Source organism: Struthio camelus, chromosome 23 (assembly GCF_040807025.1).
Source record: "Struthio camelus isolate bStrCam1 chromosome 23, bStrCam1.hap1, whole genome shotgun sequence".
NCBI lineage: Eukaryota > Metazoa > Chordata > Aves > Struthioniformes > Struthionidae > Struthio > Struthio camelus.
In genome coordinates this window covers 6,619,666-6,634,683 of record NC_090964.1, presented here as the reverse complement: position 1 = coordinate 6,634,683, position 15,018 = coordinate 6,619,666, and the positions used below count along the sequence as shown (strand labels likewise).

Here is a 15,018-nt window from a genome sequence, read left to right as displayed (position 1 = left end):
TGGGAAAGGCAGAGCCTGAGGGTCTGGCGGCTGCGAACACAGTGTGCCCGGCCCCTCTCCAGCCGCCACGGGAACGCGCTTCCCTCCTCGCTGTCCCCGCTCCCAGCACTTCAAGGCACTGGGGTGCGGGGAAGCCTGACGTTACAGGAGCTGATGTAGCCGCAGGGATTTTTCTCCCCCTTGAGCTCCTGCGTCTGTGGGGAGCTGGAAGCCAGGCTGCAGCGCCATGGGGGCTGGAGGGTTTGGAAACCCACAGCCGTGTGGATTTTCAAACGTGGCCTGTTTCCAGCCATGGAAATTTGAGCTCTCTGGAGCAGGACATTCAGGGAGCAAGGACAGCTCTGAGCACCCACAAAAGTGGCGTGGGCTCTGCTCCCGCTTCGAACGCCCCAGACCGGGGCTGGGGCTACAGCCGCTGTGCCCTTCCCGCGGCCGGCTGACCCCCGCTGTGTCAGCCGCATCCCTGGGGGGGACACGGCCTCTTCCGCGGAGCCGAGTGTTGGCAGCTGCATCCAGCTGGCCCTGCTCTCCCAGCCCTCAGGAGCGTCCTCGGCTCCTGGTCCTGCCTGCAGGCCCTGGGTGCCCTCTGCCCTTGCCTCGGCTCAGCCCCACGTGCAGGAGCCCAAGCGGGTGGCCCCAGCAGCACTCAGCCCTTTGGAGGAGAGTGCAGGGGAGTTCAGTGCACAGAGACAGTCCTTTCATGCAGGGAGACCTTTCATGCAGGGGTGACGAGAGCTGGGTGAGCTGGAAGGAGCAGGGTTAAAATTAGCTGGCTCGACAGCAGCGAGAGCTGCCAGACTCATCAGGATCACTCCATGCTGCAGGGGCTCAGCGCCGGCCACACCAGCACCAGCTGGGACTGCTGCAAGGAGCGGCGTTGAGCCCGGCGAGGAGCAAAGCTTTCACTGCCGAGGCTTGGCGTGGTGCAGGGAGAAGGTGCGAGCGCACCGCTGGCGAAGGCTCGGTTGAGTCTTGCACGCGCGCGAACCCCCTGCTCTCCCCAAAGCTGTCCCTGCACCATGGCAGAGGCTGCCGGCCCGGGGCCCCGCGCAGCTCTCCTTCCCCGGGCTGTCGGGATGACGTTGCTTGGCCGCCAGCGAACGAAGCCTCAAAGCTGGGCCTGAGCAAAGCTTTCCAGCCAGGCGGGCCCGGGGGAGCCGCCCACGCTCTTCCGGAGCCACAGAGCCCAGCCCAACAATTCCCGAAATCCTCCGGCCTCGGCCCCACGGCTCCGACCCGCTTGCTGCAGCCTCCCCGAGGGGAGGCAAGGAGCACGTGCCCGCGGAGGGGCTGCGATGGGGGACACCGCGGGGACCAGGGGTGATGCTTGCCAGCAGGGAGATGCTGGTGGTTCCCCTGGGACAGGAGGGAACACTGTCCTATTGCTCCATCCCAGAGATGACGCACTACAGCAACCAAAATTTCAGCAGGCAACAAAACAGCTCAAAGTCCCTGTGGGCGCCCTTCCCGAGGAAGGGCCTGTCGCTCGGGCTCTGCGGGTGTGCGTGGCTCGGGGCTGCTATCTGCATGCATAACCACGATACGGAGACCTGAGATCGGAGGAAAATCCTTTACTGGGTCTTCGCCCGCCCTGCGCCAGCTCCACCCCGCAGGATGCTCCAGCTCTGCCCACCGTGGGGTTGGGGGGCCGGGGCTTGGGCTGGCGAACTGCTCCTGGGAAAGCCACGGCCATCCTGCTCCCAGCCCTGGCCAAGTGTCCCCTGACTCCCAAGGGTGCCCTGGATCCCCCTCTGGCTCCTGTGCCCCCTCCCAGCACACACAAAGCAGGGCCAGGGGAGCGGGACAGGCTAAAAGAGAGGGGAAAGCCCACAGCTGGGAGTCAGGGCTGGATGGGGCCCCCTGCCCCAGCACCCCAGGCCGTGCCCAGCTGCACCCCTCCAACCTGCTCTGCTCCCGCAGAGGCTGGAGGGTGCAACCACGGCTACGCTGGGTGCAGGGGAGCATCACCACCCTTGCGGCAAACTGCGCTCAGGCCTGGGTGACACGTCCCCCCCACCCCAGGGGGCAGCCGTGCAATTACCCAGGAGCAGAGCGGCCACGCGGGGCAGCGCCCGCTCCCTGACCGCAGCCAGCCCACGCCGTCCCCCCGGCACCAGCCCCCAGGAGGGAAGGGGAGCGGGTGAGCCCGTTCCCCCGCCACCGCGGGCAGCGCTTTGCATAGTCGTGGTGTGGGAGGGAGGTGGGCAGGGGCCCTGCAGCCGGGTCGAGACGATCCTAGCAGGGGGCAAGGCAGCCGGCAGCGCTGACCTCTTCTCCGCCTGCCCCGCGGAGGAGCAGGGAAGCGTTTCCCCAGCCCCAGGTGGGCACCGGCCTCAGATCCTAGAGCAGCAGACAGACGAGAGCGAGTAGCAGAACGGGCCCGGGAGGCTCTGCCCCGCGGTGCCCGGGCACCCGCTGGCCCGTGGGGAGGATGGGTGCAGCAGGGCAGCCCCCTGCACCCACCCCGCACTGCATCGCACTGCACTGCGGTGCACGGGGAGCACTCAGGAGCCCAGGCGGGCATGTAACGCTGCCACGGGGAAGGGACAGCCCTGGGAAATGGTGCATAGACGGGAGCTACCGCGGGGACGGGATGGGGGGCAGAGGTTTTCCACACCCAGGCACCCCCTCATGCACCCCCACCCTGGGTGCATGAACCTCCCTGGGCTGCGACACCCCTTCCAGCGACACCGGGGCTGCCGCGGCCGGATGCACAGGCATCACCTTGCAGAGTTTAATTGGGGCAGCCCGAGCTACAAGTCTCACCCCACGGCACACGGCACACATCCCCCCACCCAGAACGACACACAGGGGGGCTGGGGACCCCCCGGACCACACGGCAACACAGATGCACAGCAAAAGCACACAGCGAGGCCCTGGCTCTGCTCCTCCTGCGGGCACGGAGGGGACGGGGCAGAGCTGCCAGGGGAGAAAACGGGGGCCGGGGGCTCGGAGGGGGGAGAGCGGGGAAGGAGGTGGGGCGATGCACGGGGCTGGGACTCTGCAGGATGTTAATGCACACGGGCTGGATGCTCGAGCCAAAGTGCTGAAGGAAAAGCCCGTGGCTGCAACCCGCAGACCTCGCCGGTGGCAGGAGCAACCCCAAATCTCCTGGCTCCAGGGTGGTAGCGGTGGGTCAGTGGCAGCAGGGGCACGGCTGTGCCAAGTGGCCACGCATCAGCTCCATCCTGCTGGGGCTCAGTGCATGGAAGGGGGGGTAAAAAACGGGGGGGCACCCCCTTCCTGTTCCTTCCCCCGCTGAGGGTGGCCTTCCACAGGGTAACTACTCCCAGGAAAAGAGCAAACCAGCAGAAAAGCCCCCTTCATGCACATCAGGAAAGAGGGGACGAGCCGTTCCCTGCTGAGGAGGGGCGAGGAAAGGGTTCAGCTCTCGGGGCGCAGGGGGCAGCCCCTTCCCCGTCCTCTCGCCGGCACCCAGCACCTACTGGTTGTCCTCTCTGGCAGCGTGCAAGGAAAGAGAGATGGGGCAGGGCCCCCGGACGTTAGACACGGCAAGGCCACGAGGCGCGTGGGCACAGCGGGCACGAACAGCACCAGCCCCTGCTTGGCTCAGCCTCGGGGCGACAGATTTGGGGAGGGGGCAGGGAGCCCGTGGCAGCTGGAGGAGGGAGCCGGCAGCAGGACACAGACGAGGAGGCAGAGACCGGCCAGACACCGACAGGGAGAGGGGTTTAATCCTCCGCTTGGAAAGCGGGGGGAAGAGCCTCTCCATCTCCCCAATCCGGCGGGAGAGGACGGACTGGCACAAACAGCCACAGGGGACACACTCAGCTGCAAGACAGGACACAGTGGAGACGGGAGACAGAGCCCCACGCGCCAGGGCTGACCCTGATTTATGGATTTTGGCCCAGGCACATGTCAGCGTCACCCTGGAGCCCCCTCCCCACCCACCACCGCGGCCTGGGGGCGGAGGGCAGCGGGAGCCTTACAGCGTTTGGTAGGTGCTGTCCTTGGACTTGATGAACTTGATGATGAAGAAGACCACGGCTTGGACGCTCAGCACCAGCACGATGCCGCCGATGAAGCTGGCCGTGTCGAAACCAGGTGGGTGAAACTCAGGGCTTCCTGTCAACGGGGCGCTGGTGGTGGTGGTCCCTGCAGGGGGAGGGAGGACGTGGGGGGGTTACAGGAGATGCTCCGCCACCCGCACCAGGGCCCCTGCACCTAGGGGCAGCGGCACCCCTGCGGGTCCGGTACCCGCTCCAAGGGCCAAGGATGGGGTGAGAGGGGATTTAGGGTCCCCTGCAAGCCTTGCAGGTGGAGGGATGGGCTCAGCCCCCTCCTGCACCCCAGCCAGAACGAACAAGCACCGAGCAGGCGAGGAGCCAGCGGCCGTGCAGATAAAGGAGCCCCGCTCAGATCAATAATTCACAGGGCTCCGGCATCCAGTTACTCGTTTTAATTAGCCCAGCACTCTCCAATTCCTGCTTCCTGGAAGAAGCTCTTTCCCTGCGCGCGCACGCTTCCTCCCCCTTCTCCAGCTGCCCTCCATCCCCAGCAGCGGGATGGACTCACCAGCAAGGAAGAGCTTTCACCGCTGGCAGATGCCCCCTGCGATTCCCCCGGCTCGTTCAGCCCCCTCCATCACCCAGCCCGCTGGGCAGCCCCCATCGCCCACCCCAGCGGTGGGCGCGTTTTCGATGCAGCCCCGAGAAGGGGGCTCCGCTCAGCTGTCCCAAGGGGACCGAAGCGCGGAGGGAAGCGACTTACCCTATGCCACCCGTCACTGCTCACTTCTGCCCCAGGAGACCTGCGAGCAGGGCGCGCGGCTCCCCGTCCCTCCCGGCCCCCCCAGCCCCACGCCACCTCCCGCCCCGGCTCACGTGGGGAGTGCGTCGCCGGCTCCTTGCTAGGTGACCGCGGCGGCTCTTCGGTGGGGGATTTCAGTGCTAGAGGTGGCGATGATAGAGGAAGAGGGCGGGGGGAAAAAAGGGTTGTTAGGAGACGGGAATTCACCTCCCCCTGGGAAACTGGCTCGTGTGTGCAGCTGATGGGGCCGTGCACCCCGAGCACCCTGCGTCCAGCCCGCGGGCTGGCCCTGATGGCTGGGATTTCCTCCCGATGGCTGCAGCATCCCCCTGCGGCGGTCCGGAGGGTGCCCGCTCTGGCGGAGGGCGAGCGGGGTTACCTTGACACAGCGCGGTGCTGTTGTAGAGCGTGCACGTCCCCCGCACGGCCTCCTCTCTCGGCACGCAGCTCCCCGGCTCTGCGGGAAAAGGCAGCAGCAATTTCCCCAGGCACCTCCAGCAAACCAACCCGCAGAGACACCCGGCACGGCCGGTGCGTCCCCAGCAGCTTGGCACGCGCAGCCTCCGACGGCGTCGAGCCCAGGCCTGCCCTGGACGCGCGTCTTCGGCAGCGTCGGCCCTTCCCTCGCCCGCAGACCCCCGTGGACCCCTGTCACCCACCAGGCCCCAGCGCCCAGAGGTGGGCGCACATCAGCAGGGCTGCGAGCCGGGACTCGCATCTGTGCCACCGCGGGAAAGAGCCCCAGAGCCTGCGGGACCAGCGCTTTTTAAATAACCACTTTCTCCAATAGCCCAGCGCTTCTCCACCCTGGCTCCCTCCACTCCTCCCCGTGCTCCCGGATCGAGAGGTGGAGGGTTTCCAGCAATACCCCAAGCCCAGCGCGACTGGAAGCAGCAGATGCCGAAATCCTACACCCCCAGCACGCCAGGCTGGCAGGCGGCTGGGCTGAAAGGTCAGGGCTTGCAGGATCCCCTGCCTCCCCACAGGGCGAGACAGGGCCTTGACCGTGGAAAGCAGCTGGGGCTGGGCACCCCGGGGAAGGCCACATGGTTTCAGGGGGTGCTGAGCTCATTTTGGCAGCTAAATAAAAGAGCACAGTCTCCGGGCAGCTTGTTCAGCCCAGCACGGTCCAAGCCCAGATTGGCGGCTTTGGGTAACCTCTTCCTCGGTCGGCACCGGGTCCGTGACCGCCGGGGGCTCTGGGAGACCAGCCCTGCGGCTGCTCCTTCTCATGGTGGCTGAGCACGGAGTTGCCTCCAGGTTTCGGCAGTGCAGAGCTGCCCAGAGGGAGCCCCGTGGCGCGCAGAGCCTGCGCTCACCTGGTCGCTCGGGCGTCCCGCAGCCCGTCCACACGCAGCCCGTGCCGTTGTGGGAGGCAGCGCCCTCGAGGCATTTCTCGCAGGATCCCAGCTCTCTGCACGCTCCTGCGAAAGCCGGAGGACACGTGAGGTCAGGGCACGGCCGGCGTCTGACCTGTCACCCCACCAGCAAGGTGGGAGTCAGGCGAGAGGTCGGAGTAGGACTAGGCTACCCGAGTGTCACCGCACGCCCTGCGCCTCTGCCCCCCGCCCCGATGGGCCGGCCCACGGGGTCCCCCCATTCCCGCGCGCAATTGCCCCAGCGCTGGTGGTGAGTCACTTGGGCGTTCGCAGAGCCGCTCTGCTGCAAGCTCTTCCCCCACGCATGCACTCATCATTAATTTAAGGCAATGACTGCCAGCGAGGGAGGCTGCACCGGGCTCCCTGCGGGGAGTCATGGGCCCTCCCGTCCTGCCCAACTCACACAGGTCCCACACCTGCAAGCACATCCTCCCCTATAGGGTCTCCCCTAACCAGGCCAGGCCCAGCTGCGAAAACTCCTCTTGGCTGAAACTAGAGGCTCTTTCTTTCCTCCAGATGATCCGTGCCCCGGGAGCAAGAGCAAAGGGGCAACTGAACTACTGCCTTAATGCACAAAGTGCGATGCTGCGGCACCCATTGCCATGGCTACGGCGTGGTGGGTACGCGCCTGCCTTCCTCCCTCCAGCATTTAGAGACCTGCCGGGAACCAATGGGAAAGTAGGACTTTGTTCGCAGGGTTTCAGGCAGGTTTATAATTTAAGTTATTTTTATCGCGGCAGGCACAAGAACAGACGTTTGAGCAGAACATCGTCAACTCCCGCTCCTGGCATCAGGTGTGGGGAAGGAAAGGAAAATAAACGGGGTAAACAGGGCTGCCCGAGGTCAGCCCTGTCCCGCCTGAGCACCAGGCTCCAGCGGGGCGGCGAGCGGGCACGGCAGGAGCACAACGCGCCTGGTAACACGCGTGGCTCTCTGGTGGGCAACGCGAGAGGTCTGGGCTGGAAATGCCTCCCGTGATGCTTTGGTGGCTTTGAAGCAGCGGGGGGATGGGAGAAGGGGAGCAGAAGAAAGCCCGAGGTTTGCATAATTCATGCTCAGAGTTAAAGCACATCGTCCGGGAGGATTGCAAGCTGGCAGGGCACCACGCTCCGCGCCCGGCTGAAAGTTTCCGCGCGGAAACGAGTCTGGCGCAAAGCACACGACTTCCCCAGCTCTAAAGAGAGGAGGGCAGCTCCTGCACCACGCTGTCCCCCACCAGCCAGGGGAGCCCTGCTGCCTCCCCACAACCCGCCAGGCCACAGCGAGCCGCCAGGCCCTGCCCGGCTCTGCTCCCAACGCATCGCCCAGCCAAGTTTGGCAGCCGCAGGGAGCCAGCACCGGGTCGGGGCTCCCGTCTCCAAAACTGGGGCCAGCCGAGCAAATCGGAGTGTCCTTGCCTCAGGGTTCCCACTAAACCTCTCCAGGCTGGGGAGGGGCAGGAAGAGATGAAAAACACCCCCCTACACACCCTCGCGCTCCGGAAAAAAGTTAGGCTGCCCTAAAGGAGCAAACTCCCCGCACCTTTCCCCGCCGTGTGCCACGGGGACTCACGGCCTGGCCACGCGCGCGTGTCCCCCCGCCCGGCTGGCCCTACCTGCGCGGGTGGCAGCCGGCCCCTGCGCGGCCGGCAGCGTGCAGGGCAGCGCGCACAGCAGCGCGCACAGCAGCGCCCGGGCGCCCGGCGGGGCCATGGCCCAGCCCGGCCCGGCCCGGCTCGGCTCGGCTCGGCCCGGCCCGGCGGGAGGGAGGGGGGGCGGCGCGGGCTGCGGCGCGCTGGCAGCTCCCGGGAGAGCGCAGCGGAGCGCAGCGGCGCGGGTCGGAGCGGAGCCGGCGGGCACATGCGCGCCGCGCCGGGCGGGAGGCGGCCCCGGCGGGGGGCGGGCAGCGGCGGCCCCGCCTCGGCCGGGTCCGCCCCGGGGCAGCCCGGCCCCCGCCGCCGGCCCGGCCCCGCTGCCCTCCCCCCCGGCCCGGCCCGCTGCAAGGGGACAGCGGGGCCGAGGGAGCGCGGGCGCTGCGCTCCGAGCGCAGGCTGGGTGCGCACTGCACGCCGAGCCGGGGCGGCCCGCTGCCCGCCCGCTGCACACACGCCGCGCACGGGGCCGATGCGCGGCGCAGGACAGGCGGGCACCTGCATGCGCTGTACACTGCCTGCGCACTGCACGCCCTGCCCACCACACACGGCGCGCTGCACGCACTGTGCGCTGCGCACACAACCCACGCTGCCCAGCCCGCATGCTCTACACGCTGCACGCACGCTGCACATGCTGCCTGCATTGCCCACACAACACGCTGCGCACAGGGCGCGCACTCCGCGCCGCTCGCGAACTGCACACGGTGTGCGCTACGCTGCATGCGCACGGCACGCTGCATCCACTGCACTGCACACGCTGCAGGCTGCGTGCGCCCTGCGCACACACTGCTCGCACTGCGCTCTCACACTCGATGCACACATATACACCCACCTTACACACACCCACCCACCTTACACACACGCACACACACAGAGACACATATGTGCATACACACGGCTCTCCCAGGGCCCTACAGCCGCACGGTGCGCTGTGGCCCTTCTCAGGGGCTGCGGGTGAGGGTGTTCCTCCGTGGGAACACGCTCCCGTGGGACCCTTCTGCCCGGGACGGGGGTAGAGCCGGGGGGCTCCACTCCGGGGACGTGGCCGGAGCCGTCGGAGAGCGCGGGGGTGGGGGGGAGAGTCGGCCAGCTCCGACACGGCCCGCAGCCCGCTGCCCCCAGGCTCCCGGGACCGGAAGAGGGCTCCCGGGACCGGGGAGCCCCCAGGACCGGGGGGGACCCCTAGAACCGGAGGGGACCCCAGGCTCGGGGGGGCAGCCTGCAGGCGGGGCCGCGCCGTCGCGGCGGGGCTTCAGCACTGCGAACAGCTCCCGGCGGCCGCCAGCCGGGCCGGGCCGGGCCGGGCCGGGCCGGGCCGGGCCCCCTCCCCGGCCGCCGCGGCCCCCTCCCCGGCCCCCCCACCACGGGCCCTGCCGCGCCTGGGCAAGGGCGCTGCCAGCCCGGGGCCGGGGCTGGCCAAACCCGCTCCCTCCCGGCGCGGGACAGCTTGCCTGAAAGCACTGAAATGCCCTTAAATGCGCCCGCTTCCGCCGCGGGCTTCGAGGAACCGGAGCGCAGGGCACTCCTGGAAGGGTCCCGGGGAGTCGCACACGTCTTCCCGCTGCACTTAGGGCTGGCCTCCCCTCCTTCCTCCTCCTCCTCCTCCTCCTCTTCCTCCTCCAGGGAGGAGGCAGCCCTGCCAGCCGCCCTTCCCGCAGCCCCGCCGGCCGGGGCCGACTTTCCCGGCTCTCGCCTGGCGGTGAATTAATTATTTAGGGCCCGCTCGGAAAAGCTGGGCCCCGGGGACCCCTCGCGGAGCTCGGAAAGCAGAGGTCCCAGGAGGGGAGGGGAGGAAGGGAGGGAGGAAGGGAGGCGGCTTTGCAGAGCGGGGCTGCAGCCCCCTCCGCAGCCACGGAGCACCCAGGTGCCGCCCCCAGCCCCCTGCACACGGAGCCCCGGAACCGAACCGCCTCTGCACAGGCGGGGGGGGGGGGAGGGACGGAAGGGGGATCCCCCATTTCTCTCTGCACCGCCGCCCTGCAAGGGCTCCGCAAGTACACAGCGGGGGCCCGGGCCCGGCAGCCCGCCGGGGTTGGGGGAGCCGGGGGCGGATGGGATGGGGGCGAGTGGGTGAGGGTTGTGGGGTGGGGGGGTATGTGGAGAGAGGGGGGGGCTATTTTTATGAATGGGCTGCTCCATCCCCAGCGCGATTACTATGCGGCGCGCGCGCGCCCGCGCTGCCTTGCGGGGCGCTGATTGGCTCCGGCGCGCTATTGACGTCACAGCGGGGAGAGCGGGGCGGGGGGGGGCGGCGGTGAGTCACCCCCGGCCTCTGTCTCTCCCCCCCCCGCCCCCCCCGGCGGGGCTCGGTCACTATAACTCGGCGGCGTCCATGGCAGCGGGCCCCCAGCCGGGGAGCCCAGCGCAGCCCGGCCCGCGGCGCAGCAGCCCGGCAGGTGAGTGCCTGGCACCGCGGGGGGGGGGGATTGGGGAGGGGGCGAGGCTGCTTGGGCATAGAGCAGAGCTATGGAAAGCGGGGGAGAGGAGCAGCCCCCCCCCCCCATACTCCGAGGGGCTGTACTGCCTTCCCGATCCCCTCCCCACCCAGGAAAGGCAGCCCCCAGGCAGGGGATGCACTGCAGGGCCGGGAAGGTGTCTCTGCCTCTGCTGAGCTCTCGGTGCTGGAGAGGTGATGAGTTGGCCTGGGCTCTGCCTCCCCCCCCTGCCCTCTTCACCTGCTGCTTTTTATCCCCTGCAACTTCTCTGCTGAAGTCCTCAGGTGGGAGGTGAGCTGCCCAGAGCTGCTGCAGGAGGGTGGCAAGGCCAGTCCTGCTCTGGACTAGTTATCCATCAAAATTGTGCAATGCACAACCCCTTCTGGGCAGCTCCAGGGTAGCAGATGCAGGCAGGAGCAGATAGGCTGAGCTGCTTCTCCTTTCTTCTTTCTTTCTTTTTTTTTTTTTTTTTTGCTTGCAAAGGAAGAAAAACAAAACCCCTTGTCCAGAAAAATCCCCTCTCTGAGCAAACAGTGAGCATGCTGTAAACATACGGAGGTTAAACTGACTCTGGTCCTGCCTGGCTTCTGAGCTCAGAGTGGAGACAACTCTTGGAGGAAGCCCAGGGGAGACAGGCGCACAGGGCTGTGCCTGGGACCGTGGGACCAGGATGGTTCCAGGGACTTGCTGCTCTGGGCTGGTTCAGGCAGGCGCCCGTTGTCAGCAGTGGGGTGCTCAGAGGGACACTCTTGCTTTCCACTTCTGCAGGTTGGCCTCCGGCAGCATGATGGAGGAAGGGCCCCACAACTCCACTGGAGTCCAGCAAGGCTGGTTTGCGGCCAGGAACGGGAGTGGCAGCTCCTTGGACCTGGAGTCTGTGGTGCGACCTCTTGCCTTGAACCCATGGGATGTTGCCCTCTGCATCTCGGGGACCATCATCTCCTGTGAGAACGCCATCGTGGTGGTGGTGATCTTCTACACCCCAACTTTCCGGGCTCCTATGTTCCTCCTCATCGGCAGCTTGGCCACAGCTGATCTCCTGGCTGGCTTGGGGCTGATCCTGCATTTTGCCTTCATCTACTTCATCCCATCAGAGGCAGTCAGCCTGCTCACGGTGGGGCTCCTGGTCACCTCCTTCACAGCTAGCGTCAGCAGCTTGCTGACCATTACCATTGACCGCTACCTGTCTCTCTACAATGCCCTGACCTACTACTCGGAGAGGACAGTCACCAGGACTTACATCATGTTGATCCTGACTTGGGGCGCCTCCATCTGCTATGGGCTCCTGCCCATCATGGGCTGGAACTGCCTGAAGGACCACTCTGCCTGCAGTGTTGTGAAGCCGCTGATGAAGAACCACCTCATCATCCTCTCCGTCTCCTTCTTCATGGTCTTTGCAGTGATGCTCCAGCTCTACATGCAGATCTGCAAGATCGTGTGCCGGCACGCCCACCAGATCGCTGTGCAGAGACACTTCCTGGCCAGCTCCCACTACGTCACCACCCGAAAAGGCATCGCCACCTTGGCCGTCATCCTGGGTACCTTCGCCTCGTGCTGGCTGCCCTTTGCCATTTACTGTCTCCTGGGGGATTACAGCTACCCAGCCCTCTACACGTACATGACCCTTCTCCCTGCCACCTACAACTCCATGATCAACCCGGTTATTTATGCCTTCAGAAACCAAGAGATCCGGAAAGTCCTGTGGACTGTGTGCTGTGGGTGCTTCTCTTCCACGATGCCTTTCCGGTCCAGGTCCCCCAGTGATGTCTAGCACATCACCCCCTCCAGAAGCTGTCTGCACATGTTTCACTCATTGATTTTTGTTGGTGCATTTTCTTTTCTATTTTCTTTGTTTTCCCCCCCGCCACACACTCACGTCCAGAAGCACTTTGTAAGAGCTCTCTAAAATGAGCAGCTCTTCCCAGCCCTGTCCTTTTGTGCACAGTCTTTTTTCTTCCTCTATTTTTCCACTTTGTGAATTTACAGAAGAAAAACATATTTTTTAATCCATAATATAAAATATATTTATGTGTGCATGAGAGGGAGGGAGGGAGATCCTCATATTTTCTTTGAAAATATTTATGATGCATTATTTTTTTAAGGGGATTGATACCAGAACCGTTTGCTCCTCTCTGCTTTTTTTACAGCCTTGTTATTTACCTCAGATATATATAAATATATATTTTGTACATTTATGGGGGGGGGGGGAATCCTATTGCTTCCCAGAGAAGGAGGGACTCAAATATACCTCCCCTTTCTCTCAGCTGTCCATGCATATTATTATTTTATTTTTTTTTATTCCCTCTTCTCCTTGCCCAGCTTTTTCCCCACGGCTGTCCCAGCTCTGGGACTTGCTGCCCTCTAGTGCTCGCTGGTTTTGGGGAGGAGATGCTGCTGGAGGCCCTGCGCCCCCAAACCCCAGCGGTGTGGGGTCCCCAGCGTGGGAACGAAGCTCGGGCTGGGGGGGCAGCAGGGCAGAGCTGCTTCCCACCCCGGCGCGCTCAGAGTGGCCTCCCGCGCCCTGGGGAAAGCGTTTCCTTGCACTGGAGCTGGCATCGGCTTTGCCCGTTTTGGGGTGGGGAGGGGAGGGAGGCAAAGAGGCGCTTTGGGGAGGTGGTGGGGAACGCCTCGCTGCGGCGGTGCACGGGCGGCGAGCTTTCGGGTGGTGCTGGGTCTTGTTTACAACCGTGGCGGGGGGGAATAAAAGTAATTTGTGATACAACCTGCGGCTGTGTGGTCCTGCGGGGGGGGGGGGGGGGGGGCGCAGCGTCCCCTTCCCCGCGGTGGCACAGGGAAGAGCAGGTCGTCGCCCCGAGTCCAGCGAAGGGCCTTTCCCTCGGCTCCTTTCCCGGCGCCCGGTTAAGAAATCCTAAGCGACAGCGCTTCGCCCACCCATCGCATCCTGTTAGCGGGAAGCGGGTTCCCCGGGGAAGGAGCACGGAGGGGCCGGGGACCTCCCCGACCTCATCCTAAACCCTCCCAGCAGGGTCCGCACCGGGCAGCGCAGGGTTAACGGTGGCCGAGATAATTAGGGCAGCTCGTCACCGCTGGCTGGCAGCGGGGCTCAGAGCCCCTGCTCCCCTGCCCTCCTTCCCCCCCCAGCCCCGCGCCCGGAGCGGCAGGTTTCTTGCAGGCGTTTGAGCAGGCGAACGCGCTCGGCCGTGGCAGAGCCGCGGGCTGGAACGCAGCCTCGGCGCGCGGCCGGCGCGTCCCCGCACGGATGGGCTGCGGCCGGTGGTGGGAAGGACGTGGGCAGCCCCCCCCCCCCCCGCAGGACCCTTGTTCGGGGGCCTGGCGGTGGCCTGGAGGTCTGCTGGAGGTTTATCGCGAAGGAAATGAAGATTTCCTTCCTCTTCTCGGCCCGCTGACGAGCTGAGCGCTGCCAAAGGCTTGGGCCGGCAAAGATGGGGCTGGGGAAAGAGGCCAAATCACCCTGCGGAGGCCAAGGGCTCCTGCTCTCCCGCGGCTGGGCTCATCTCCGGGGACGGGAGCCCGCCGGGAAAGGAGCGGAGCTCGGCGCCTGGGGACGTCCGGGGTGCCCGGCCCTGCTCCCCTCTCCTCCTCCTCGGGGGATCCCCTCCAGCAGCGAAAAACCACGCAGTTCCCAGGTTGGCTTTAGTCATGGGCAGTTTATACCCGTCTGTTCTTACGTCAGCGTCGTGCTGCAGCTTCAACGGCTCGTTTCTCCCCCGCGCTCGCCCTGCCGATGTCTTCGGGGGGGGGGGGGGAGCGCAGCCCCTTCGCTTCGCTGCACCCGGCAAACTCTGCTGGGCGCCTCCCGAAGCAGGACCGGCAGGTCCCTCCTGCTCCCCGGACCCAGGGGCGGGGGTGACACGCGGTGCGGATGCGCCCCGGCTCCCGGCAGGGTTTCCCCGGAGCTGCTGAGCTTCCCAAATGCATCCCGCCGAGGGGATGCGCGTGCGCGTTATATAAGGCTGATAAAGCCGGGAGCCAACCTGCAGTGACAGCAGGGTATCTGCAGCCACGGAGCCGCGCCAAAGCGGCCGCCGTCCAGCCGCACCGCACCGGATGGGGCCGCGGGGCTGACGCCGCGGCGGCTGGAGGCTGCGTTCAGCCCTGGCGCCCAGCACGCGACGGCTGCTCGCAGAGCACGTGGCCCCCGCGAGCCCCGGCCGCCGCCGCCGTCCCTCTGCTCTCGCCAGCGCCCTGGTTTTCCTCGGGCTGCATGTTGGGTCCCAGCAATCCCGACCCCCCCCCCCCTCCCGTGCTCTCTGCTGCGTCCGGTCCCACCGGCACCCAGCCGGCGAGAGCCTGCCCGCGGCGCTCCCCGCTCCCGGCTGGGAAACGTGCCCTCGGGCTCCTACCTGCAGCCGATTCCCCTGCGCCGCAGGACACGCGGCGCCAGGTCACGAAGCCCACGCGCAGACGCGGGGCCGGAGGCAGCCGCGGGCCTGACCCTGCCGGCGCCTCCGTGGTGTTTGCTTTCCCTGGATGCAAACAAGCGAGTCCGGAGCCGTTCCCGGAGCTGTTCCAGGCCTCCCGGCGACAGAGCAGGCAGTACCGAGCGGCGAGATAAACAGCCGGCGGCGGGGACCAGCCTGTTCCCTTTTTCAAGGAAAAAAAAAAAAGCAGCAGAAAATAGAGGTATAAAAAAGAAAAAAGTCAAATTCAGTCGAGAAGGCGCCCGAGCGCTGAGCAGCCGCCCCGCCGGAGGCGTGCGGCTGTGCGGGCAGGGTTTCTGGGGCGGCGCTGGGGGCAGCGGGGGGACGACCGAGGGCCCGGCCTCGGGGTCGGAAAATAAGACTCGCGCGGCCGTGGCGGGGATCGAGGCGCGGGCGGGCGC

At 66.2% G+C, this 15,018-nt stretch overlaps 2 protein-coding genes across 4 annotated transcripts; one reads left to right on the top strand and one right to left on the bottom strand.

Annotated features, from left to right (window-relative positions):
* Nucleotides 1–1,556: 1,556 nt before the first annotated feature.
* CD164L2 (CD164 molecule like 2) lies at nucleotides 1,557–7,872 on the bottom strand. Of its 3 annotated transcripts, none has more exons than XM_068917206.1 (6): nucleotides 7,744–7,872; nucleotides 6,090–6,194; nucleotides 5,150–5,227; nucleotides 4,845–4,910; nucleotides 3,951–4,116; nucleotides 1,557–2,340 (listed from the first exon to the last, which is right to left on the bottom strand). In XM_068917206.1, the coding sequence occupies exons 1-6, from the start codon at nucleotides 7,838–7,840 to the stop codon at nucleotides 2,334–2,336; spliced, it is 519 nt and encodes a 172-aa protein (XP_068773307.1). In that variant the 5' UTR covers nucleotides 7,841–7,872; the 3' UTR covers nucleotides 1,557–2,333. The 3 variants fall into 3 exon arrangements, with proteins under 3 accessions (XP_068773307.1, XP_068773308.1, XP_068773306.1); XM_068917205.1 differs by lacking the exon at nucleotides 1,557–2,340 and adding an exon at nucleotides 3,319–3,458; XM_068917207.1 differs by lacking the exons at nucleotides 1,557–2,340; nucleotides 4,845–4,910 and adding an exon at nucleotides 3,311–3,458.
* Nucleotides 7,873–10,000: 2,128 nt separating this feature from the next.
* Nucleotides 10,001–12,932, top strand: GPR3 (G protein-coupled receptor 3). Its single transcript, XM_068917204.1, has 2 exons — nucleotides 10,001–10,175; nucleotides 10,983–12,932. The coding sequence occupies exon 2, from the start codon at nucleotides 10,999–11,001 to the stop codon at nucleotides 11,983–11,985; it is 987 nt and encodes a 328-aa protein (XP_068773305.1). The 5' UTR covers nucleotides 10,001–10,175; nucleotides 10,983–10,998; the 3' UTR covers nucleotides 11,986–12,932.
* Nucleotides 12,933–15,018: the final 2,086 nt, after the last annotated feature.